This window comes from Suillus plorans (assembly GCF_016647745.1).
Source record: "Suillus plorans strain S12 chromosome Unknown HD556scaffold_16, whole genome shotgun sequence".
Classification (NCBI taxonomy): domain Eukaryota; kingdom Fungi; phylum Basidiomycota; class Agaricomycetes; order Boletales; family Suillaceae; genus Suillus; species Suillus plorans.
Genome location: NW_024537400.1, coordinates 274,318 through 298,657, shown reverse-complemented (window position 1 = coordinate 298,657; position 24,340 = coordinate 274,318). Strand labels below are relative to the sequence as shown.

Genomic DNA, 24,340 nt, shown 5'->3' with positions numbered 1-24,340 from the left:
GTTTGGAAATTGATGTGAGTGTTTTCTTGATGAGAGTTTATAAGTGCGGCGAGCGATGGCGGGCATATAACATTACTCCCTCACTGAACATCACACCAATGCGGCCATATTTGACACACTTTGCAGTGCTCTACGCATTTCTGGCCAGCTTTGGTGTAGAGATTCATGCCCTCTCCCCGAACTATTCTGCATGCCAATTACAACAGAATGCGGAAACCTCCCCCTTGACTGGGTGCCCAGATGGAACGCTGTTTGTGTCACCCACAGATAGCAGAGCACATTTTAAAACTGTCCAAGCTGCTGTGGAGTCCCTGTGGGTACCAGCCAGAATTTGTCCTGTTTCATGTCTTGATATTCACAGACCAGAGACGGGCGACGCAATAATTCTGATTGGAGCGGGAGAATACTTTGAAAAGGTCAATGTTACGCGGTCCGCGCCACTCACTCTTCTGGTATTTGTCTTTTTATCTGTGAAGTTTAATTACCAAGACATTTCTGTATAGGGCCAACTTGATCCTAACACTGCTCGGGACCCGGCGGGAAATGCTTCTCAGCGCAACCTTGTTCACATTTGGTACAATTTATACGTCCTGCCTGGGATGACAGACCAGGACACTTCAACTCTCACCGTTGCACCTCTCCCTGGACAGCAGTCAGGTAACGCTGACTTCAAAGCGTATAATATCGACTTCGAAAATCGTGCTGTAAGCTTTGACGTCTTTCTTGACTCACATCTGTACAATCTTAGCGATTCAGGCCAAGTACTCGATTTCTCAAGCTCTCGCTGGCTCCTTTTTGTATGCAAATGTTTCATTCTATGGCTGCACTTTTGCCAGCTGGCAGGATACATGGTACACTGGTGTCAACGCATACTCGTATGCTTTTGACACCATAATATACGGTCAAACTGATTGTGAGTCATGTGGCCTCGATTGTGTGTTGCAGTTGCTAACATTGCGGCAAGATCTTTTCGGATCTGGCATGGCGTAAGGATGCATCAATGTATGTATAAACTCCCTGAATAATTATTGGAATAGCTGGTTCCAAAACGTCATTTTGGCCAATCGAGCTTGTGGTGGTGGTATCGTAGCATGGGTAGGTACAGAAGGCACCAGGAATGGGGCATTCATTGCCGATTCGAAAATCATTCGGGTCAGTTTTTTCTTTTCTGGTGATCTCTTGATCTGATTTTTTTTCACTATTCAGTCCCCAGATGCAAACAGCACCACCGTCACTGATAGCCGATGCTACCTCGGTAAGCTAGAAATGAACACACTTTAATTGTAGTACTAAGGTCACTTTCTTCTCTATGTAGGACGCCCGTGGAATCCCCTAGCTATCACCGTATATTTGCGCACATATATGGATGAGAGCATTCATCCTAATGGTTTCGTACACTGGTCCGGCCAGTAAGCACGATCGCAAGATAATGACACCGATCTCTAACTTGTTTATGACAGAACGTCTGTTCCAAAAACTGCATACTTCGCAGAGTATCGTTCGTCTGGTAAGCCTTGTGCCTTATGCTGCCGGTGTCGGATCCTTATGTCGCTCGCAGGTCCTGGAGGGAACACGTCGAAACGTTTACCCCAAGAGTATATCTTGACCGACGCGCAGGTGAATGAAAAATTCTCACTGGAGTCAGTGTTCGCCGGTAAACCAACGTGGATTGACTTTGAATATGTGGCGTAAGCGGGGTTGCTGCAGTGTTTAGTGGTGTTTAGAGTGGAGTTTGCCGGTAGAGAGTTGAGTGCGTTATGTGGGAAGAGCAATCCGTCGGATCCCATCCTTCCTCGAGTAGTATCCGGTGCGAGAGCAGGCATAGCCCACTCCAGTGTATTAATGGATGTTTCCATGCTGTTCGTACTTCCAACGCTTGGATCTACGTTTTATTGCTCTGTATCGCTAGACTTTCGCGAGTCGTGATGATTGTCCGACCGAGTCGTACCGTGTTAAAACAGCCGTCCATCGTGAGGCGCACTGTCCTTCGTCGCAGCCAGAGTCCAGGAAGAAAGGCAGTGTTGAGTAGTGAGAAACTGAAGTATATTGGTTCATCGAGATGGCGACTAATGCTATTCCAGGCCGTCGCTGATTTCTCTTGCAATGGTGAGTTGATGGCTTGACATCGATGTTGATAATTGATCTTAAAGACGGGCCCAACTCATTCGAGTGAGTACTGTACATTCCCTGCGCACTAAAGTCAACAGTCGATTTTCATCCCCTCGAGGTTCAGAAGCCCCCTGTCACAGACTGGAGCTCCACATTACTCTGACGCCTCCGCGAAAAAATGGACATAACCGCATTTACCTATCCGAGCATATTGGTGAACAATGACTATACAATTTTGAAGGAGTAATTTTCCTGAAGACGGGGTCCTCAGAAGAAGAAAAAGCGAGGGGATCGGAGACAAATTCCTATACATATGATATCTTTAATCCATACGCCCATTTGTCGTCGTCATCTCTTTCAGCTTCGCAACTTTCATTCGGGGAATAACATCAATTTCAAATGGCGCTGCATGAGCAATAACCGCATCACTGAAAGCGTGTGTGTTGATTGGGGCGCCAGGTCGCTGAGCAATGCGGAAAGACCACAAGAGAAGGGCGAGATTGATGTACAATGAGTGATTTGCGAGGTGCATGCCGGGACATACACTTTCAATGACGCATGAACCTCGTTGATCAGTGTCAAAAAAAGTAGGCATGACTTACCGTCTACCAAAGCCATATACGATGAACTTCATATCATCCTTCAGGCGGCCTTCTGAATCAAGCCAACGCTGGGGATTGAAATCATCAGGATCTGGGAAGGCGATAGGATCACGAGAAAGAGTCCTGAAAAGTGCGCTTAGTGAAGCGATGTGCACCGCAAAGCAACACCTTACCAATGGCACCCATAGACTGTTGCACCCTCTGGAATGCAGTATCCTTGCTGATCACACACAGACTAGAATGAGAACGTGGATTATAACGAATTCCAGACACTGACCCAAAAAATATCCTTAGTTGCACGGTGGGGAAATCCTGAGGCGCATGTCAGCATCGTGCAGATATGTGCCGAATTTGAAACTCACCTATACGGACGATAGGTCTCCATCTCAAGGCTTCCAACAAGAACGCATGTAATTGAGGGAGCGAGCTCGAGTCTTGAAACGTTGGCGCTACCACACAAAATTGATTAAAAAAATCAACCTCTTCATACCCCTTTGGCATACCTCTGTCTGACCCGATGACCATATCGAGCTCTTCGTGTACTTTTGCCTGAGCCAATGGATGGCACGCCGCAGCCATGATAATAGCGGTTATTCCAACAGCGGTCTCAACAAAAAATGAGTAAGCTCGTGGAGATTATAAGTTACCCGACTTGCTGTATCAGATCCCGCCGCAAAGAGTGTTCCGGCAAGATACGACATCTCATCTGTAGAGAGTTGGTGTCCTTCTGCGTTCTCCAAAAGTGTCTTGGTAAAAGATGAGCCAGCAATGTTTTGATCCTGGGTACAACATGATATAAGTGACATACGTTTATTGAGACAAAGAGCTCCTCACCACTTCACTCTTGACGCGGCTTAGTTGATGCCTGTAGAACTCTAGCTCCTCAGTATGCCACTCATAAAGTTGTTTTCCGTAACCGGGCAAGTAGCGCAAAAGGGGTACACGATCGACGAGATAAGCTCCTGGGCGAATTGCAACCTGGAAACGTTCAGTGATTCTGCGAATACGGACAATTTCTGGATCGGTGTTGGCAGTAGGCGCAGACTTTCCATAAGCCACCTGAAGAATGACTGATACTGCATACCTTGGGCACCATATCTATGAAAAGATCACGGAAGGTCTTGATAATAACGTACCGATGTGCGTGCTTCTGGTGGTTCTTCGGGTCATTCAGCATGTCCAATATAAAACCCATCGCGTGCTCGCGCTGCATATCTTGGTATGTCTCTGCTGCTTTTGGTTGTAGATGGGTGTGTACTGCTTTTCGAAGGCGTCGTAATCGATCTCCGTAACGAGCCAGGACTACACGCATTCCATTTGAGAGCATCTCACCCGCGGCAATCGACCGGGGTCGATCTACCAGTAACGCACCCTCTTTCTCCATGATGTCTATGGCTGCCTATTAAGGGGACCGATGTCTGGTCACTGTCGGAGGAAGCTCAAGGTATGGGCAATATACCTCAATGCTGCCAATAACAATTATCACTTGACTACCTTGTCGGAACGACACAATTGGTCCATATTCTCGAACCATGTCGGTCAGTGCATGGCAAATGCTGAGTGGATGACCTGCATCAGCTTCTGATATCTCGGATAGAAACTCACTTCACAGCAGGTAAGGCGTTGGACCAGAACCAACGGGCGGAAGGCCCGGGAGGAAGCGGGATGCCCTTCCTACCCGCTAAGGGGGACATCTTATAAAACATAACGAGTAACACTACGAATGCGGCTGCGACGACACCGGCAGCATAGTTGGCACTTGTGATGAAAGTTTCCATCATCACAATGTCAAGTGGGATGGAATAAGATAGTAGGAATGAGAATTAGATGTCTAGATGATATTAAATGTGCGTCTGAATCAGTCTGGTGAGCTGTGCTTGTCTGATTCGGTGTCGAACATCTTATGATGATACTAGTGACCTGGCACGCAGCCAGTTAGAAGTCACTAGTCCGGGCCGACACCCGATTGACTACACGAGTTCTCAAATATCGGACTCGCGACCAGCCCGTCAATAGACGGACTAAAACTGTTTTCCAGCCGCAGCTGAGCGGATTGAAGATTCTCATGATAACATTAACCTAACCTCCGGCCAGTGCCAAAAACTTTTTCAAACTTACTTACCTTGCTTGGGGCCCACGGCATGCGCTAGTAAAGTTCAGAAGGCTAGAATACTGAATTTACAGTCCGCTCGGCAGACGCGAACGTCTCAGCTCACGAATTGACATTGCTGCTCAAATTCAATATCCGACGTCGGCAGTGGCGGCAAGTGACGCAGAAAACACATAATTAAGTATCTAACATATATATATATGAGCTAGATTAGATCTCCCAACAGATTTGTTTGGAATATAATAATAGAATGTGTGGAATATGCTAATTATGAAGCAACTAATTATAAGGAACTAGTACAAAATTGATTGCAGAAGACGAAAATCACGGGTGGGAGTGCGTCGAGAATTTGAGATTGTCAAAAAGATCTGGGCCTTGCTGGGAATCGAACCCAGGCCACTTGCACTTGTGATCACCCAAAGCAAGTATCGTACCTCTAGACTACAAGGCCTTGATGTATGTCCAGATATAATGACACATATTGTTCAGGCAACAGACATGGCTCGGCTGACATTGGGCTGACATTAACGAGTTATGTTAAAGTCTATCGGTTTGTACTGGGCTTTGGCTCTAGTATTCTTCTCTTTAACGATCAGCACTGTCTATATTATGCACTCCTTAAACCCTTCCACTCTTTTAGCTTCGAGATCGTTTCGTACTACACTTTCGCCAGCGCGTCTTACTTCCTCCTCGAGCTTCGATGAACTGGCGGAGATTGTGAGAGAGTATGAGGCCAATGAGAAGGTCATGGCGAAAGCTGTAGCGCATACAATCGTACAGCCCATACCCTTGCGTCGGCCGAACGTAATGTCTCTTGCGCACATCTTGTGCTCCGATCCTGGAGTTATTCCGGAACAAGAGAGCCAGGGCAACGTTTCTGCGCCATCATCGCAGTACACTGGGATAGAGGTGTCAAGCTGGGATGAACCTGCTGGTAAGTACTTTGTAGGTCGTGAAGGATGCACTTATCAAGAAGCCACCGCTAGCACCCTTCGAGGATATGGATGTTTACCTCAACTACTTTGATGAAGATGGGGAAGATATCACTCAGCCAGATTCACCCATACAGCGGAATGCCTCTCCGATGCTTGGATGGATACCTCCCAGTGGTTACGAAGACATCGAGGTCGGTTACGAAAATCTGACGTGCTCTTCAAGAGTTCCAAATTCAACCTTGCACCGCGTTCCATGGGCATCTGATGAACCGGTGCATGTCAAACCATACCCAGCCACGCGGCCAGCAGACGTGAGAGCTACATCAAATCAACCAACACATCCCCCTGCACAGCTTCCACGAACACGAGTCGTACTGGCCCCAAGTCAACGCACAGGAGCGAAGAGCAAGAGCAGAGAGCGTAAAGCCAATTCGCGGGTGTCTTGTGGGTATGGGCAACCGCCGAGGGGTGGCATTCCTCCTGTGCTGGCCCGATATGTGACCAAGTCTCATGCACTACGCGCTGAGCAGGAACATAAGCGCATGCGTGCTGCAGCTGCGAGAGCTGGTGAAGGGAGGAAGCCCAGTGTGCTGCAGGGGGCCAGTGCGGAGACTGAGGATGGGATGGTGAGGATCTGCTAGTCACTGCTCCCCTACGGATATTGATGGTCCACATGGTGTCTGTTACACAAACTCGATTTGAGAAAGACTTGAATCAAATATTTTTATGCTCCTGCGCACTGCAATGATTGTTAGTTCACTACCCACGACGACGACAACTTTGAAGCAATTATTCTAGTCTGTGTGATACCGTGTCGCCATGTGAGTTGAGCAGTGCCCGTCGTGAGAAAACCCGAAACCATAGGCTAGCTGGAAATAGGACACTTTCCCTTTGCTCAGCTACAAACCGTTCAACGGGTCTCATTCGCTTCTTTCCCTGCTCCATCCACCTCGTCTTTCTCTGTCTGCCAGAGCATTTCTTTCCTTTCTTTCCTACCCAATTCTTCTTACTTCCTTCCCTAGCAGGGTAATTGCTTAACAACGCGCTCGCCATGAGCCGCCCGTCTGCTGGCATGTCACTTCACCAGAGGCTTGAGGCCGCCAGCGACCTCTCTGGCTTGTCTTCCATATCAGAGGATCTCATTGTCTCATGTCTTCGTGAGCGTTTCATGTCTGAATCAATTTACACCAACATCGGTACCAATTCCCTCGTCGCCGTGAACCCCCACAAGTATGTCTCTTCCAACGGCGACTCCGTCCTTCAAAAATATGCCTCAGACTATCGCGACACAACGGAAAACAAGTCTCCATTAGCACCTCATATTTTTCAGCTCGCAAATAATGCCTACTACCACATGAAACGAACTGCCCAGGACCAGTCTATTCTCATCGGGTAAGTAACCCCCATCAACACATGCATTGCATCATCTAAAATAAAACCGCTTTCATTATAGCGGTGAGACTGGCAGCGGAAAATCAGAGAACCGCAGACTCGCCATAAAGACCATTCTTGAGCTTTCCGTCTCCAATCCAGGAAAGAAAGGCTCCAAACTCGCTACCCAATTACCCGCCGCAGAGTTTGTCATCGAGTCCTTCGGTAACGCCCGCACTTTGTTCAACCCGAATGCTTCTCGCTTCGGGAAATACACAGAGTTGCAGTTCACTGACCGTGGGCGCTTATCCGGTGTTAAGACCCTCGACTATTACCTCGAGCGCAACCGCGTATCTTCCGTGCCATCCGGAGAGCGCAACTTCCACATCTTCTACTACCTCGTGGCAGGTGCAACTCAGGAAGAGCGCCAGCACCTCCACCTCTTGGATAAAACCCAATACCGTTATCTCGGTCAGCGTGGTGCTATCCCAGCACGCCAAAACGGTGTTCGGGATGATGACGCCAACCGCTTTGAGCAGCTCAAGGTCGCTCTCAAGACAATTGGCTTGTCCAAGCGACACGTCGCTCAGACTTGCCAACTTCTCGCTGCCATTCTCCACCTCGGCAATCTTGAGTTCACCGTTGACCGTGGTCGTGACGTTGACGCTGCTGTCGTGCGTAACACAGATGTCCTTGGCATTGTTGCCGAATTCTTGGGTGTCCAAGCGGGTGCTTTGGAGGGCGCAATGTCCTACAAGACTAAGCTTGTAAAGAAGGAGCTCTGCACCGTCTTCCTTGACCCCGATGGTGCATCTGATAACCGAGATGACCTCGCAAAAACGCTGTATTCTCTTCTCTTCGCATGGTTGAACGAGCATATCAACCAACGGCTGTGCCGTGAAGACTTCGACACATTCATTGGCCTTTTCGACCTCCCCGGACCACAGAACATGACCAGTCGCCCCAACTCCCTTGATCAGTTCTGCGTCAACTTTGCCAATGAACGCTTACAGCACTTCGTCCAGAAACGTATCTTTGAGGCTCACGTGGACGAATATCAGAATGAGGGTATCTCACGTTTTGTTCCCACTGTCTCTTACTTCGACAACTCTGAGTGCGTGCGGCTGCTTCAAAACAAGCCGGGTGGTCTTATCCACATCATGGATGACCAGGCTCGCCGCTCGCATAAGAAGACTGATCACTCGATGGTGGAAGCCTTTGGCAAGCGCTGGGGCAACCACTCGTCGTTCAAAGTCGGTGTCATAGATCGTTCTGGTTTCCCCACGTTCACCGTCAATCACTTCAACGGCCCCGTCGCCTACTCCGCTGAAGGCTTCTTGGACCGTAACCTCGATGCTCTTAACCCTGATTTCGTTTCCCTTCTTCGTGGCTCAGCCTCGGGCATTTCCGATGGCGCGGAGGGTGCTGGATCAATGAACCCCTTCGTCAAAGGCCTCTTCTCGGGCAAGGCTATTGCAACACAAGCCCACCCTAAAAACGAAGATACCATTGTTGCTGCCCAGCAGCCCGTCAAGCCCATGCGTGCTCCCTCCACTCGCCGCAAGGGGACAATCAAGCGCATGCCCACGCTGCGGGAAAATGGCGTCGATGAACAGGATCGGGAAGACGACGATATCACTGCGTCCGCTGGGAGTGGCACACCTGGTGTCGCAGGCGAGTTCCGTTCCGCGCTCGACACGCTCTTCGAGACTCTAGAAGACACGCAGAACTGGTACGTTTTCTGCATTAACCCGAATGACTCGCAGCTACCCAATCAGCTCGAGGGTCGGTCTGTTAAGGGCCAGGTGCGCAGTCTGGGCTTAGCGGAGATCGCGAAGCGCAATGTGAATGTGTTTGAGGTGGGGATGACGCCGGAAGAATTTTGTCAGAGGTATAGGGATCCGATTTTGGCTTTGGGCGTTTCGGAGGGAACTCCGAGGGAGCGTGTTGAGCAGACGCGGACTGCGTTATCGTTGAAGGAGCGGGATGTTGTCCTTGGGCAATACAAGGTAAGCGAATTGAATACGCAGCTCAGGCACGTGTTAAATATCTTTCTAGGCCTTCCTATCACAAACGGCGTTCCACTCGCTCGAGGACCGTATTCGTGCATCGGATGTTGAGGAACAAAAACGTAACCGTGTTCGTGATGCTGAGGCTGAGGCTGGACTTGATATCCGTGGCTTCGGCGACCCTTATGCTCCTTACCATTCACCTGGTGCTAATAATGGTGAGGACTCGCCGTTCGCTAACGCCTTCTCGGACCCTGCCCTTCCTCTCGTCTCCAATGCATCTCCCTTCCAGCGCGCTGATCTGTATGACGACGAGTACGACGAGCGCAAGTCTTTCCGCAGCGACGACTTTGACAACCGCAGCCGCCTCACAAGTAACCGAGACGACTCCAACTCCAACTACGGCACTGAATCCTATGCGCCCTCTCGCAACATGTTCCAGAACGCGGACAAGGAGGGTCTCATGGTGAAAGAAGCACTGCCTGGTGAGATCGGAGACGGCGAGACGACTGAAGTGCTTAGGGAATCTTCTGCACGTCGTCGCTGGGTCGCGGTGTGCTGGGCTCTGACATGGTGGATGCCCTCTCTCTTCCTTAGGTGGATCGGCCGGATGAAGCGTGAAGATATCCGACAAGCATGGAGAGAAAAGCTCGCAATCAATTTCATCATCTGGTTCTTCTGCTCATGTGCTGTTTTCGTCATCGTCTTCCTGGGTGAGATCATTTGTCCTACGGAGCATGTTTTCAGCACTTCCGAATTGGCGTCACATTCATATACGGCTTCACCAAATAACGTGTATACCTCGATTCGGGGGGAGGTGTTCGATCTTACGACTGTTGCGTCCACGCATCAGCGCGTTGTCAGTGTTGTGCCTGTCAAGACGATCCTTCAGACGTATGGCGGTACTGCATCAGACGCGATCTTCCCCGTTCAGGTCAGAAGGATTCGTTCACGAGTTGATTCTTTCTAACCAATTTTCAGGTCTCTGCATTGTGTAATGGCGTGACTGGCTCTGTCAGCCCATACGTTACCCTCAGCTCTGCCAATGACACCGATCCTAATGCTATTTACCACGACTTCCGCGCTTACACCAACGATTCTCGTCCAGATTGGTACTTTGAGAGTATGACCATTATGCGATGGAACAACCGCGTCGGATACATGGGTTACACACCACAGGAGATCAGTGACATGGCCAACTCTGGTTATTCGCTCGGCATCTACAACGATTTGATCTACGACCTTACGTCCTACGTCAACTTCGGACCTGCCGTTGAAGCTCCATACGGCGAGCAGCTTCCTACGGGCATCGACACTGAATTCATGGACACATCTGTCGTCGACCTTTTCAAGTACAACTCAGGGCAGGATCTGACGAAGCAACTTGATTCTCTAAATCTTAATAGTGCTTTGCTGGAGAGCCAACTTACCTGTCTCCGCAACTTGTTTTTGATCGGTATGGTGGACAACCGTAATTCGCCACAGTGCCAATTCGCAGAGGGTATCTTGCTCGCACTGTCAATTTTGATGGTCAGCATCATCGGATTCAAGTTCATCGCTTCTATCAACTTTGCGTCTCCTCGTGCACCCGAAGACCACGACAAGTTCGTTATCTGCCAGGTTCCTTGTTATACGGAAGGCGAGAGTTCATTGCGGAAAACCATCGACTCGCTGGCGCAGCTCAAATATGACGACAAGCGGAAACTTATTCTTGTTATCTGTGATGGGAATATCGTTGGTTCTGGGAATGACCGTCCCACGCCGCGCATCGTGCTTGACATCCTAGGAGCTGATCCCAATCTCGACCCCGAGCCACTCAGTTTCGTTTCGTTGGGTGAGGGTGCGAGGCAGCATAACATGGGCAAGGTCTACTCTGGTCTGTATGAGTGCGCTGGGCACGTCGTTCCTTACTTGGTCGTGGTGAAGATAGGCAAGCCATCTGAGCGTTCGCGGCCTGGTAACCGTGGCAAGCGTGATTCTCAAATGGTGATCATGCACTTCCTGAACAAGGTGAGAGTCTGTCATAGAACGGTGGATTTAGCGCTTATACTCGAGCTGCGCAGGTTCACTTTAGTACGCCCATGAACCCACTCGAGCTGGAGATGTACCATCAGATCAAGAATGTGATTGGTGTCAACCCGACGTTCTTTGAGTATCTGTTTACGGTCGATGCTGATACGACGGTGGAGCCCTATTCTGTCAACCGGTTGATCTCTGCGTAAGTCGTTGTTAGCTACTATGGGATTTTGGGTTAATGTCTGTTTGTCTGTAGGTGTATTCATGACAAGAAGGTGCTTGGTGTTTGCGGCGAGACTGAGCTAGCGAACGCGAAGCAGTCAATTATCACCATGATGCAGGCAAGTTTGTTTTAGATTGATGAAGTGGTTGGAAATTCTAATGGATGTCTAGGTCTACGAGTACTTCATCTCGCATCACATGGCTAAGGCTTTCGAGAGTTTGTTCGGATCTGTTACCTGTTTACCTGGTTGTTTCACCCTGTATCGTTTGCGGACTCCCGATACCCACAAACCACTTTTGATCTCCAACCAGATGGTCCAGGACTACTCGCAGAATCGCGTCGATACCTTGCATATGAAGAACTTGTTGCATCTCGGAGAAGATCGATACCTCACCACGCTCCTCCTGAAACACTTCCCGCTGCACAAGACCCAATTCGTTCGCGATGCCCATGCATTTACCGTAGCGCCTGATGACTGGAAGATTCTGCTCTCACAACGTCGTCGTTGGATCAACTCGACGGTTCACAACCTTGGAGAGCTGATGTTCTTGGAGCAGCTTTGTGGTTTCTGTTGTTTCTCCATGCGGTTTGTCGTCATGATCGATTTGGTTTCCACTATCATCCAGCCTATCACTGTCGGCTACGTGCGTCTACTTTGTTTTGGTTTTTTTTTTGATTCTGATTTGAAGTTATAGATTGTGTATCTCATTGTGGAAGTTTCTACCAAGCAAGAGACCCTCCCCGTTATCTCGCTTGTCATGATCGGTGCCGTGTATGGTTTACAAGCCCTTGTGTTTATCCTCCGGCGCAAGTGGGACATGGTTGGATGGATGGTCTTCTACATTTTGGCTATCCCGATCTTTTCTCTTATGCTTCCGCTCTATTCGTTCTGGCGTATGGATGACTTCTCTTGGGGTGCTACCCGTGTTGTGTTGGGTGAATCTGGCAAGAAGATGATTGTTCATGTACGTGTTTTCTGGTCCTTATTGTTTGGAACGATGTTGATGAAGTTTCTTTAGGACGAAGGCAAGTTCGACCCGCGTGCCATTCCTCTCAAGTCTTGGAATGATTACGTGCGTAATTTCGGTCCTTTGTAGACACGCTACTGATTTCTGGTTTACAGGAAAACGAGCTTTGGGACAAGGAATCAAACCACAGTATTGGCTCGTGGGCACCTCCCAATCAGTTCCATAAGGAGGGATATGCCGCATCAGCTACTGCGTCGTTATACGGGCGCGAGACATACTACGAGCCACGCGGTCATTCACCTGCGCCATCTCAATTTGGCATGATCCCACCTCCTGGATATCAATCAGGTCGCAATACACCAATGTCACAGCTGCGGCCCATGAGCGACGCTGGCATGTTGTACCAACCCATGCCGTCGCGGCCGCCAACAAATTATCTTGAAATGCCTCTACCGACCACGCGCAGTCATGAGGATATGGACTTGGCACCAGGTGTTCCTAGTGATGCTGAGCTTGATTATGCCGTCCATGAGATCCTCCGCACTGCCGATCTCAACTCTGTAACGAAGCGCGAGATACGGCGTCAGCTCGAAGAACGATTTGGGATGGACTTGACGTCACGAAAGGGGACGATCAATGCCGCGATTGACCGGGTGCTACTTAGACAAGCATGAAATGGGACGGTGGTATTTAGACACGAGACGGACGGACAGACTCTCTAGATAGTACCAGAACGCGATCAGAACGCTATGTTTCAATGGTGGATCTAATTACGAACCTACACTTATGCGACAGGGAATGCCTACTCTTTCTTTTGACTTTCTTTTAATTACCATAGGACGTTCTTTACTTGCTCTGCTGTTGGGTTCATATTCCATTTTTTATTGGACGTTGCATTACAACCCGCATGTGTTTTAGTTACGAAATTGCATAAAGACATTCTGATATTGACCCACACCGAGGTGATCACGTAAACTTCCCTTTGTATTCTAGACTTGCAACCAGCCAGAAGCTGGTCCTGATTTCTTGCTTGTCCCGTGTGTATTCACCCTGATCTCACTCAATTGCAGTTTGCATGACATACAGTGGTCTGCGACTACATTATAATAACTAGCACATCACTCGGCGATGCTCCCAACGAAAGGATTGAAATTGTAGTACGTACATCCACTGTGATTCACATACATCGATCCATGGGTGTCGGCAACTGTTGCGCCATTTCTGCTGATCGCGATATAGGGAACTTGTGAATCCTCTGGAGCGAACGATACAGAACCCATGGTCACACCCGGACCGGCGGTGAAATTTACTGTGTTGCTACCTATGGCAAGTGTGATAGTTGCGGTGTCTTTGAGCATCGCGAGTGCAAAAACGGCATCCTCAGGGTATGCAGCATTGCGTGGTAGGGTTCCGGTACTGCATTTGATGGCTTTGGGCCATGCACGATACCAGAAGACGACTTCATCTTTCTATACGGAGAAAGAAAATCAAGATTATCAAATTGAAGAGCGATTCAGCAAATGGCTCACTGTAATAATCGGTGCAGAACCGGTCTTGAACCATGAGATATAGTATTGAGCTACATCTCGCCAAGCAGCATGTATGAAACCATCGACGTAAAGTGGGGCTTGTGTCCCAAGGTACACCTACGAATCGCATGTCAACTCGAGCCGTGACTTCAACAACGGTATGAGGGGTTACTTTTGGATTGATATCCCCAATATAATGAGACTCGGCATAATCGTTCCAACTTACTAGAGCACGATGAGCTACGATCAACACTGGTAATAATAAGGCTACTGCACTGATTTCAACGATGTCGGGTTTCACGTCATTCACGGCTTGCTGCCAGCGGTAGTTCCAGAGAGTATCACTGTATTGTACCCAATCGCTAGCGCCACCGAAGTTCTTAAACTGCCAAGGCGAGACAGCTCGATTGAATGTCAATAAAGCTACGAAAACTCGGACTAAACTACTCACACATGATATACGGTCCACTGAGCGATGAGACGGCTGCTTGGTAGGCCAAATCCGTGGCTGTCGTTAAATTTGCACCAACATCGGCAGGCCTAGCGATACATTTTGTGAGAGGATCATCGTACTCTTTACAACATCGCTTACCAGGACCACCAATTGAAAAACCCATCAATTGAGGGGAACGTAGATACGAGTGAAGCAGCACTCGAAGGGTCACGGTAAGTTGTGAACGCAGGTGCAAGTGTGATGTGGATGCCTTGGCTCTGAAGTGCGCTCTTGAAGCCAGCCCAGAAGTCTTCTCCGTAACTCTCCCCTGAGTATGTTGATACAAGTATAGTGTTATTCCAGAGAAATGTACTTGGACTTGACGAGTGATTGGCGACGATATTGACCATGTCACTCTGCTTCCAAGTGTCTGTCATATCAAAGGAATAGAAGAGCTTGAAGCCTAAAGATTCTGCAGCTGCATATGCATCAACAATCCTGTCAACTTCATAGTCATTTGCGCCGATGTTCAATGCTAAGCATGAGCCGCACATGAGTGACTAAAAGCTTGAAAGAGAAACATAAGAAAGACGTACCAAAGCCATCGATGCCAATGTTCTGAGCTGTTGTCATTTCATTCGTCCAATCACTTTCGGCATATGAATACGAGTGTTGTGCCTATACAACGAGATTAGCAGCAGGATATACAGCCGGAGAGTCTAAAAGACTGGCCATAAAATGGGCGAAAACGTGTTGCGCATTTGTGACGCGCGCTAAGGCAACATATATCAGGAAGAGGAACATGAACTTTTGCACAGTAACGTGAAGCCCTGAACGTTGACTCACCCTGAGGAACATTCATGATCTATGACCTTCTTTTATCCGGTAGTTCGGACTGGGATATGTCAGCTGTCGAATTGGAAGGAAGTTGCAGAGGAAGTTTGCTGCGGCCGTTGGCCCGTTTGGAATTGTTCTTCCGAGGTGATAGCTGTCGGTTCGGGGTATACCGATAGGTGTAGTTGTAGCCTGCCGCGGAATTTGTCACAGTCAACGTCGCGGTAGTTGAAGGTGGTGGTGGTGGTTGAGCGGGATATGTCGAGGTCTAGGGTACTATATATAGGAACGTTGTCAGTGCATGGTGGTCGGCGTCCAGGTGTGGTGTCGCAGAGAGTGAATGAATCTAGCGTGTGTGATGTGCAAAAGACATTGTCGGGTCTGGTCCAGTTTCCGCTGCTCGTAAATTCCCCCAGTTGTGGAAATGCATCCCCGCAGGGTCCAAAGCCAACCGGTCGTCGTTCCGCTCGGGGTACTATCTTCAGCCAAGAAGTACACACCGACGTACACTAGATTCCGGTCTTCTAGCTGCTTCTGCAATCTCTCCGGGTAACCACTCCGGTTCAATCGCTCCACAACCGTGCTTTTGGACACCGCAGAGACACCTCCAACAACCGAGGGGAATCAACTTAAGCCTGTTTTAGCAACAGACCGACGTAGGATAAGTACTCTCGAGCCAGTGTATAAACACCGCTACGGCCCACGACACTGCGCAAAGCATCGTTTCCCGTTGGGTTAGCCCCAGATCATTAATCCGGACCCAACCCTCTACGTCTCGCACGGCTTTTTACAACCGTACTAACCACAGACTTCATGTAACGGACTCGGGCCTTGTTCGTACGTGACAATCTTATACTGGCGGCTGAAACCAGACTTCGGATGCGGCGAAGCTATCCAAGGAGGTGACAAGGCTCCTGACCATCGTGTCGTAACGCGGCTTGCTCTTAGCGGATTCTCCACTACGTTGCAATCCATCTGGAGGGGTGTCCTGTTTAACAAAGTTGGTCGGATGGTTCTTACCCACTAATGCCCCTCAAATCTTTTTTCGTCCTGAGGTTGGTCTCAGTCTAGAGAGAGATTGTTAATCTTCCCCCAGCGTGACATGCATGACACAATCACGACAAACGGACTTACACGTATCTCGGTCGCTACACCAAGAAGGGCCGATGATTTATTGTTGATCTTTTTCGAGATCGACCAGCATTCCTAATGGCTAAGAACGAATGGTTTACTCCGAACGTACATCTGGTCTCAGCAACTAACGTCACTTATTCGGCCGGCCCCTTCTGACCTTACACCATGGTTGAGGCTCAGCTGTCGCTGATATCTACACACGTCTACGCCATCATAGAAACTAGTCCAAGGATAGGCCCCGGTTAAGCTCTAGGCTACGCTTCGATCGTCATAACTAATGACATACCTACAACTACCCCGGTATCAAGGCTCGCCAAGTAAATGGTATTCCAGTGTACTGAGCTATCGCAAGGCAGCGAAATCAATACATTCCCTGTCGGACCATTCCGAACGATGCTTTCAACCTTCGCAATGAGCAAAGGGTAGACAGGCTGTGGGAGGACCTGTACACCGCAGTTTCTGCCGTAAGTGCAAGTCAGAAGTCACCTCAAAACCTGGGTGACACAACTTCACACAAACACAAAAAACTCTGGAAGGAAGTTGAAGAGTACAAACCTCACCAAAGTTGTGACCGAATTCCGAGTGGGTGGGCAGATCCAAGTTGGCTAAGCCTATACTTGTGTAAGGCTGACGTCGAGTTCGATAGGGAATTGTGAACAGAGTTAGTTTAGACAAGAGACGAGAGGAACGAGAATTGAGATGCTTGAGACGGACACGTTATAGGAGGCTTCTGAAGTACTTGGAGCGGGGATCTTAGGATAGAATTCACTGTAGGTATGAGTATACATGAGCAATATATATACGTTTTCGAGTAGTTGACTAGGCCGGAACAAGAACAGGGAGCATATGGCGAGTTGAAAGATATCGGTGAAGAAACGGGAATCGTGAAGTCTGAGCACAAGGTAAGATAACGAAAGAGTAGGAGAAATGAAAGGAATGTATCCACGCAATTCGGATGCGAAGAGTTGCACTCTTCGCATCAAAATGAATCACGTGGACGACCTCGAACGTATGATCCGTTCGAGTGTCTCCGTTTTGTGAAGTATGGTCGGCGCGTAGAGGATAGGCCATCCTTACACTACCTCCCCACTTTGAATATCGACCGTCCTCGGTCGATCTTCCAACTAAACTAAAAAAAATGTATCGTAGTACTTGAACAAATGGAACTAGTTAGAATAAAACGAGACTAGGAAAATGAAGACAGAAAAAAAAGAAAGGCGCATCTAAATTTGTTCTGGCTCGGCATCTACGAGCGTTTGAGGATCAATGTACTGCGTGACTTCGATGGACGAGGGTGAACGGGGATGATAAGGTATGAGTCGAAAGGCGGCGAATTTGAGTTTCGACAGAGTTCCATCAACTTCTGCGAGACGATAAGGACCATTTGGAGAACGCGAGACCACGACCATAGGGCCGAAATATCTTGGCTTGCACTTTGCGTTAGAAGCAGGTTCGATTTTCTTGTTCAAAACTAGGACGAGAGTGCCTGGTTTGAAATCATAGTCATGAATAGTTCGAGAAAATCGCCGCTCGAAGTCTTTGATAGATGCGAAACGACTTTTGAGCACGCGGGCATGAATTTCAGCCAAATCTTCTTCTCGTTTAGCTAATTGTCGAGCGCGTATTGCGACGAGATGGCTCGTGGAGAGTTGAGCAGGAATATCAGGGAGGAGGAATGTGGCTTCGGTGATGTCGAAAGGTAAGACGGGTTCTATGCCGTGTGCCATGAAGAAGGGAGTGTGGCCGGTAGACTTCCGTGTCGTGACACGATCGGCCCAGAAAACATGGTGCGTGAGGGTCGGCCATTGAGTGATGTCGCCGTTGCAAGTTTTAACGAGAGAGTCCCGAATGGTTCTGTGAGAACGTTCGACGAGGCCGTTTGCCTTTGAATTATAGGCGGATATTCGAATGTGCCGGATGTGATATTTGTGCGCGAGCCAATCAAGCGCAGCGACAAAAGGAGACCCATTATCCGTTACGATTTCTTCTACAGCACCCCACCGGCAGAGAACATCTTCGAACAAAAACGCACCCAACGTCCTCCCAGTTTCTTTCCTCAACATTCTAAACTCAGGCCACGCGGTTAACGAGCATCGTGCTTGAACAATGTAGGAGAATCCATGAGATGCGGGCATGTACATAGAGTCGGTATAGGCTTTTCGAAAGAGAGTCGCGGGAATTGATATGGTGGGAGGAAGGACTACCTTTTCAACGGAGCGGATTTGACACTGATGACAGGTTTTGAGGAACCATTGAAGATCGCGGTCTAGGGATGGCCACCAAAATCGGTCCGCTATGGTTCGTCGAGTAGCGTAGAAACCTTTGTGTCCGAGTTTGTCGTGAGTTTCATGCATCATTTGCAGCCGATGTTCTCCAAACACAACTAGTTGATGGCGTCCTGTTGTTTCTTTTCGCCACAAACGACCTCCTCGTACGAAAAATTGATGTGCACGTTTGGCAAGACGCAGCTGATCCTTGCTCGAGATGGTTGAAGGAAAGGAGAGAGTGTCGAGGTAAGTTTGGATAGTCCGTAAATCATCATCGTAGCGAGAGGCAACGCTATTTGAAGGAATTCCATCTTTAGGCGAGTCTGGTGTGACGGTAAGAGCACTTCGTGTTCTTTCAGCAAGCCATTCATCATCAACTTCTTTCGCCACCCATACTCCGCATCCCAGTATCTCCTCAATCCACTCTTCAACATCTTCTGTCGTTTCGTCCAAATTTTCTTCATCTCCAGGCGTCATGGGTCGTCGAGACAAGCCGTCTGGTGCTACATGTTTGTTTCCAGGGACGTGTTTAAGGGTAAAGTCGAAAAGAGAGATGCCGGCTATCCAACGATTGACGGCGGCGTTTGGATGAATGTCAGGATTATTGAGCATGCCACGAAGGTACTTCGCATCTACTTCGACAGTGAAACCTTTGAGTCCTATGAGCCATACCTTTGCTGCGCGCAGGGCTCGAAATAAGCCATATAACTCGATTTTGGCTTGGGAATAGCGAGACTCCCGCTCGTTCCAAGTAATGGAGCCAAATCTGGAGGGACGACGACGACCTTCTGTATCGATTTGAGAGAGAATCCATCCGCATGCTATATGAGACGAGTCTACTGCTAATATGACTTCGAGTGAAGAAGAGTAGTTGATGGGGCGAATTGCAGGAGAGTGGATGATTGCGTCTTTGAGGTAGTCCATGGCACCCTGCGCAGCTGAGTCCCATGTGAATGGAGTATCGAGACGGGTAAGGTTAGTGAGAGGTCGTGCAACGCGAGCATAGTCTTTGATCCAGTTGCGAACAGTGCCTGCAGTTCCGAGAAAGCCACGAACTTCAGTTCGTGTTGTGCAGGGTGGCCAGTTTCTAATTTTTGAAACCTTGGTTTTGTCCGGGATTCGTCCTTCGTAATTGCAGAGTTGACCGACGACGAGAACCTCAGGAACACATAGAAACAACTTCTTTGCTGAAACAGTAGCTCCCGCATGCTTGAGACGATGCAGGACCCGATTCACATCTACACAATGCTCCCAAACGAACCTTCTAATGCCAGGATTCTCGGAGATGAGTTCGTATGAGCCATTAGGTAGCTCGTATCGCGTGCAGGGTCCCAAAACATTGACATCATCCTGGAAATTTGGTGCAACGTCGATTTCGTCTTGTAGGATAAATGCAACATCGTTCTGGAAGACAGCTGGCGAGTCGGTCCATCCCTGGGGGAGGACTGTCAGACGATATGTGCCGAGGGGAGTTTGGAAGGTGGTGATGTCGCGGGATTCCTCTGCAAGGGCTCGATGGTCGAAGCCTACGAATAAGTCCATCATAGAATATATAGCGCGTCCTGCGCATTGCTCCGCAAATAACTCTACATATGGCATGGAGGCTGCGTCTTTGACTGTGACAGCATTGAGGGGTTGGAGATCGTGTACGATACGCACTGAGCCGTTCTTTTTGGCCACACAGAACCACCTAGATTGATACGAACTATTAGATGCTTCGTAGACTCCGGAGGCGATTTTTGATTTGATGAGCGTTATGACCTCGTTGCGAATGCCGGGGGGTATGGGAGGTTGGCGATGGACCCAGGGAGTGTGTTCAATGGTAGGTATTATGACGGGCGGGAAATAATCATCACGGAATCGTCCTTTCTCAGTCTCGTCCCAAGCAAGAGCTGACTCATTGTTCATGAGTACGTGCGCTGCTAACTTGCGCTCTTCAGGCCATAGAAATTCATTTTTGAAGATTCCTAGCTCATCCATTCGTTCTTGAGATAAACGGGAGCCGGAATGGAATTCGGGTGGATTTGGTGATAGAGGAGGGAGGGAGAGAAGTGGATCCTCTGGGAAGCGTCGTACGATTCGAGCATGGGACGGCATGGTCGTGGCTACAGGTCTGACTTTGTTGGCGACTTTCTTATAGGCGAAGGTGCGGCTAACTGGGTTGATTTCGAAGTGCGCCTGAAGGAGGAACTCGGCAAAGGAGGAGAAAGTGAGACGGGATATGGGAATGGGTGTTTGAGAAACTGGAAGGCTTGATTGCGGAACAGCGTGATAAATGTCCGTTGAGCTTGTCGGCGTAGATAGGGCTGTCTGACGGATTGGAATTGATAGGACTGCGGTGGTGAGAGCAAGGGATGGGTGCGGCCAAGGACGGGGGAGAGTTTCAATAGTACGAGTGTTGGAACTGTTCATGGGATCTTGAATCGTAATCTGTACCTTGTCCGTGTCCTCAACCTTAGAAAGGCGAACAAGCTTCTGCCAGGGTCGTCCTAAGAGCAAGCGGTAGGGTGCATCTGGCACGACATAAGCGTGTGCCCAACTTTTGATCCCTTCGACCTCTATTTCTAACATCTCAACGCATCCTCCCATCTCCTGGGCTCCTCCATTCGCAGTTTGCATCTTCATGCGAATTTGCTGGTTCCTAGGTGCATTAGTCTTTCTCCAGATGTCTTCCCGTATAACGACAATTTCCGAGCCTTCGTCGAGCAGCGCTAGTTCTGAATGGACGCCATTAAGTAAGACGCGGAGCTCTCGAAGAGGTGTAGCGTGTTCAATCTGAAGGGGAGGAATGGTAGAGGCGAGGGCATTCGTTGAGACAGCCGTTGTAGGCGCAGGAACACGGTGCGTACGACAATGTTCCACTGCTTCCTTTCGTAGCTCAGGACTAATGGCAAGGAGGTCAGACACAGTCACATGGGGTACCATTATATCTAGGATGGACTTGTAGATGCGGTGAATGGCGTCCGGCGCAGCTGCCTTCGACTCGTAGGAGAAGGATGGAGGCCTCTTTGCCACTATATTGGGTGGTTTGGGGGTGACTTCGATAAGAGGTGGTGGGGACGGGTCTTCCTTTGAGTCGGAGGTGACAGGACTTCCTTTAGCTTTTGATCGTGTGATGGCGTTGACGTCTGTTGGAGTTTCCTTGCTCTCCTCCTCAACCGTGGCTATGATAGCGTGGTTCTCCGCTACTAGGTCGCACTGTAAGAAATACGACTCGGATATAAAAGCAGATGAGGGAATTTCAGAGGTTTTGGAGGACTGAGGCGTAGTTTCACGAGGGGAGGTGTCCACAGGGATCGCATTAGAGCCGGTGGCTGGTGTTGGAAGAGTCGTCATAGCATATCTGGAATCTATTACTTGCTTGAACGTTTCGTTTCCGGTACGTCGTATGCGTGACTGATCAGGATAAGCAAAATATTGACCATTTCGAATGATTCTTCCGGCTCGTAAATATTCACCAGCTGTGGGACAAACGCGCATTACATGAGACCCTCCACAAAAGAAACATGTCGAGTTCGAGGGGAAGGGAGCTGAGACTGGGAGAGGAGGAAGGGGAAGATACGATAGCGGGGGCTGAGCAGTTGCTGTACTGATGAGGTGCAGCGCCTTAGGAGGAGGCCAGACTTGGGCTACTGTTGGAGCGATGTACGCAAGTCTTGAATAACATCCTGAGTAAGCTATATCACCGATATCAAGGCCGTGCATCTTGCGTGCGAGCTCCTCGACTTCATCTATGGTGGACTTGGCAGGTGGGGGCGTCACGAACGCTACTCGTTTGGTCTGAACCTCTTGCCTCACGTCTCGTTTTTCTTCTTCGTCATCAGAGTCCTCTATCGGTATGGGAACTTTCGCTCGACCTTTGTGAGGTAGGCTTCTGGATTCGCGAATGGTTCGGATCCTGGCTGCGATAGGCTCATTGAGATCAGTGTCGAAGGCATCGTCCGAAAACACAAAACGTCCGGCTTGATGGACTTTCTCAAAGTCCGTGGGCTCTGTTCTGGAATAGTTAGGGTTTTGGAGTTCCAGACGTCGGTCTATGGCGCGACGAGTGGAGGTAGGAAGTCCTTGCCAGAAGTAAGTGTCCCTTTCCCGCGCTGAAATCTTGCTGTTAGCCACAAGCCAGAGAGCAACTGGACGAAACTGTTTATAGTACTGTATTAGCTCAGTTTCCGTCGTAATATCGTTCTCGACGTTCGCAACGACAATTCGTTCAAGATCACGAACAGAGTATCGTTGTCCCTTGGCTGCTCCTGAATACTGCGCTAGGATGCTGGCTTTGAATAGCGTGAAGTCCTTGCTCTCGTATCCGGTCAAGGTTAGCCAGAAGCGCTTCGTTTGCAAGTCGACGTATCGGACAATAGCTTTGCACTTGTCTGCGTCTGTGAGTGCGTATGTGGCTGCCAGGTCCTCAAAAAACTCGAAAAATTCTAGAAGCTCCGACGTTTCTCCATTGAAAAACGGAGCTTTGTTGGATCCGGGGCCGGGCATGGCTCCTATTCCCTTATTTGCGTTGGACATGACGGGGATAGTCGAAAAGGTGGGCGTTTGAGTGTTGTGTGATGGTGGTGCATACAGAGGCTGTGTTGGCGCAGTAGCGATAGCAGGCGTTTGGATCGAGGAATTGGGAGCGACAATTTGAACTGATGGGATGCTAGAGGAGCTTGCGGACTGCTTGGACTGTTTGGGCGGAAGTGAAGGTGGTTTAAGGAATTCTGGCTGGGGTATCGGAGGTAATGTCAGTGCTGAAGGGGCTGGCTTGGTAGATTCAGGGAGTATCGAAGGAAAGATAGGAGTTTCTGGATTAAATCTGGCCGGTCTGAGAGTGAATACGTTTTGAGGAGGGAGTGACGGAAAAGGGGGCGAGTTTGAGCGGTGTGTGCGATTTATAGTATCGTCGTCCGAGAGAGAGGATTCTGATGGGTCTTCCGATGTCTCTAGGCTGACCTGGGCGCGGTAGTGATGACTTGGGGTGCGAAGGAAGGGTGGATCAGCGAGTTCTGCTAAGGGTGGTGTACGAGGAACGTCGATAGTGTGAGCACGGCTTCTGCCCTTGCCCTTCGTTTGGGGAGTGACACTGCTAGACGATGCCAGCGCAGATGGCTTTTGTTCGAGGCTTAGCTGCGCGTTGGGATGGTAATATTTCGTAATGGCGAAAGGAGGTGGTCAAAAGACCGGGTACTAGAAAAGAGAGTTTGACTAGTAGGTCAGTATAGACCCACGAATCAATACTCGGTGCGTCGGGATTTGTTCAAAACAATTCCCTCGCGGTGGGCTCCAAAATATGTAAGGCTGACGTCGAGTTCGATAGGGAATTGTGAACAGAGTTAGTTTAGACAAGAGACGAGAGGAACGAGAATTGAGATGCTTGAGACGGACACGTTATAGGAGGCTTCTGAAGTACTTGGAGCGGGGATCTTAGGATAGAATTCACTGTAGGTATGAGTATACATGAGCAATATATATACGTTTTCGAGTAGTTGACTAGGCCGGAACAAGAACAGGGAGCATATGGCGAGTTGAAAGATATCGGTGAAGAAACGGGAATCGTGAAGTCTGAGCACAAGGTAAGATAACGAAAGAGTAGGAGAAATGAAAGGAATGTATCCACGCAATTCGGATGCGAAGAGTTGCACTCTTCGCATCAAAATGAATCACGTGGACGACCTCGAACGTATGATCCGTTCGAGTGTCTCCGTTTTGTGAAGTATGGTCGGCGCGTAGAGGATAGGCCATCCTTACACTTGGTCCCTGGTGCTATTGCTCGCACAGTACCTGCGAACGAACCCAAGAGGTTATTTCC

General features: G+C 49.1%; 6 protein-coding genes and 1 non-coding gene across 7 annotated transcripts; 3 read left to right on the top strand and 4 right to left on the bottom strand.

Annotated features, from left to right (window-relative positions):
* Positions 1-98: 98 nt before the first annotated feature.
* HD556DRAFT_1233529 (carbohydrate esterase family 8 protein) lies at positions 99-1,692 on the top strand (the record flags this gene model as incomplete). Its single annotated transcript, XM_041297603.1, has 10 exons — positions 99-313; positions 362-452; positions 504-704; positions 757-913; positions 965-986; positions 1,038-1,152; positions 1,207-1,255; positions 1,316-1,409; positions 1,461-1,507; positions 1,559-1,692. 10 exons carry the CDS (start codon positions 99-101, stop codon positions 1,690-1,692), a joined length of 1,125 nt encoding a protein of 374 aa, XP_041162498.1.
* Positions 1,693-2,431: 739 nt separating this feature from the next.
* On the bottom strand, positions 2,432-4,405 carry HD556DRAFT_1233308 (cytochrome P450; the record flags this gene model as incomplete). The annotated part of the gene is made up of 11 exons (XM_041297583.1): positions 2,432-2,654; positions 2,712-2,834; positions 2,885-2,931; positions 2,989-3,023; positions 3,074-3,160; positions 3,215-3,317; positions 3,359-3,490; positions 3,546-3,795; positions 3,848-4,110; positions 4,171-4,267; positions 4,317-4,405. The coding sequence occupies 11 exons, from the start codon at positions 4,403-4,405 to the stop codon at positions 2,432-2,434; spliced, it is 1,449 nt and encodes a 482-aa protein (XP_041162497.1).
* Positions 4,406-5,191: 786 nt separating this feature from the next.
* On the bottom strand, positions 5,192-5,272 carry HD556DRAFT_t47. The gene has a single exon. It is a non-coding gene; the product is annotated as a tRNA-Pro (tRNA).
* A 52-nt stretch (positions 5,273-5,324) lies between these two features.
* HD556DRAFT_1356385 (uncharacterized protein) lies at positions 5,325-6,593 on the top strand. Its single transcript, XM_041302494.1, has 2 exons — positions 5,325-5,755; positions 5,808-6,593. The coding sequence occupies exons 1-2, from the start codon at positions 5,356-5,358 to the stop codon at positions 6,395-6,397; spliced, it is 990 nt and encodes a 329-aa protein (XP_041162496.1). The 5' UTR covers positions 5,325-5,355; the 3' UTR covers positions 6,398-6,593.
* Positions 6,594-6,634: 41 nt separating this feature from the next.
* On the top strand, positions 6,635-13,349 carry HD556DRAFT_1356382 (glycosyltransferase family 2 protein). The gene is made up of 10 exons (XM_041302493.1): positions 6,635-7,148; positions 7,210-9,136; positions 9,186-10,070; positions 10,118-11,146; positions 11,200-11,354; positions 11,409-11,493; positions 11,546-12,019; positions 12,071-12,340; positions 12,395-12,448; positions 12,499-13,349. Exons 1-10 carry the CDS (start codon positions 6,808-6,810, stop codon positions 13,015-13,017), a joined length of 5,739 nt encoding a protein of 1,912 aa, XP_041162495.1. The 5' UTR covers positions 6,635-6,807; the 3' UTR covers positions 13,018-13,349.
* Positions 13,350-13,461: 112 nt separating this feature from the next.
* On the bottom strand, positions 13,462-15,109 carry HD556DRAFT_1431106 (glycoside hydrolase family 71 protein; the record flags this gene model as incomplete). Its single annotated transcript, XM_041304976.1, has 8 exons — positions 13,462-13,812; positions 13,873-13,989; positions 14,045-14,097; positions 14,149-14,274; positions 14,324-14,412; positions 14,465-14,840; positions 14,902-14,983; positions 15,014-15,109. The coding sequence occupies 8 exons, from the start codon at positions 15,107-15,109 to the stop codon at positions 13,462-13,464; spliced, it is 1,290 nt and encodes a 429-aa protein (XP_041162494.1).
* A 161-nt stretch (positions 15,110-15,270) lies between these two features.
* On the bottom strand, positions 15,271-15,531 carry HD556DRAFT_1217608 (uncharacterized protein; the record flags this gene model as incomplete). The annotated part of the gene is made up of 1 exon (XM_041296722.1): positions 15,271-15,531. A coding segment is annotated over one exon (261 nt), but the record flags the coding sequence as incomplete, so codon positions are not given.
* Between the last annotated feature and the right edge of the window lie 8,809 nt (positions 15,532-24,340).

Coding starts and splice junctions, on each gene's coding strand:
- HD556DRAFT_1356385 (XM_041302494.1), top strand. CDS start 5,356: ATGTTAAAGTCTATCGGTTTGTACTGGGCTTTGGCTCTAGTATTCTTC. Junction 5,756..5,807: donor AAGCTGGGATGAACCTGCTG/GTAAGTACTTTG, acceptor AGCCACCGCTAG/CACCCTTCGAGGATATGGAT.
- HD556DRAFT_1356382 (XM_041302493.1), top strand. CDS start 6,808: ATGAGCCGCCCGTCTGCTGGCATGTCACTTCACCAGAGGCTTGAGGCC. Junction 7,149..7,209: donor GACCAGTCTATTCTCATCGG/GTAAGTAACCCC, acceptor CTTTCATTATAG/CGGTGAGACTGGCAGCGGAA. Junction 11,355..11,408: donor GTCAACCGGTTGATCTCTGC/GTAAGTCGTTGT, acceptor GTTTGTCTGTAG/GTGTATTCATGACAAGAAGG.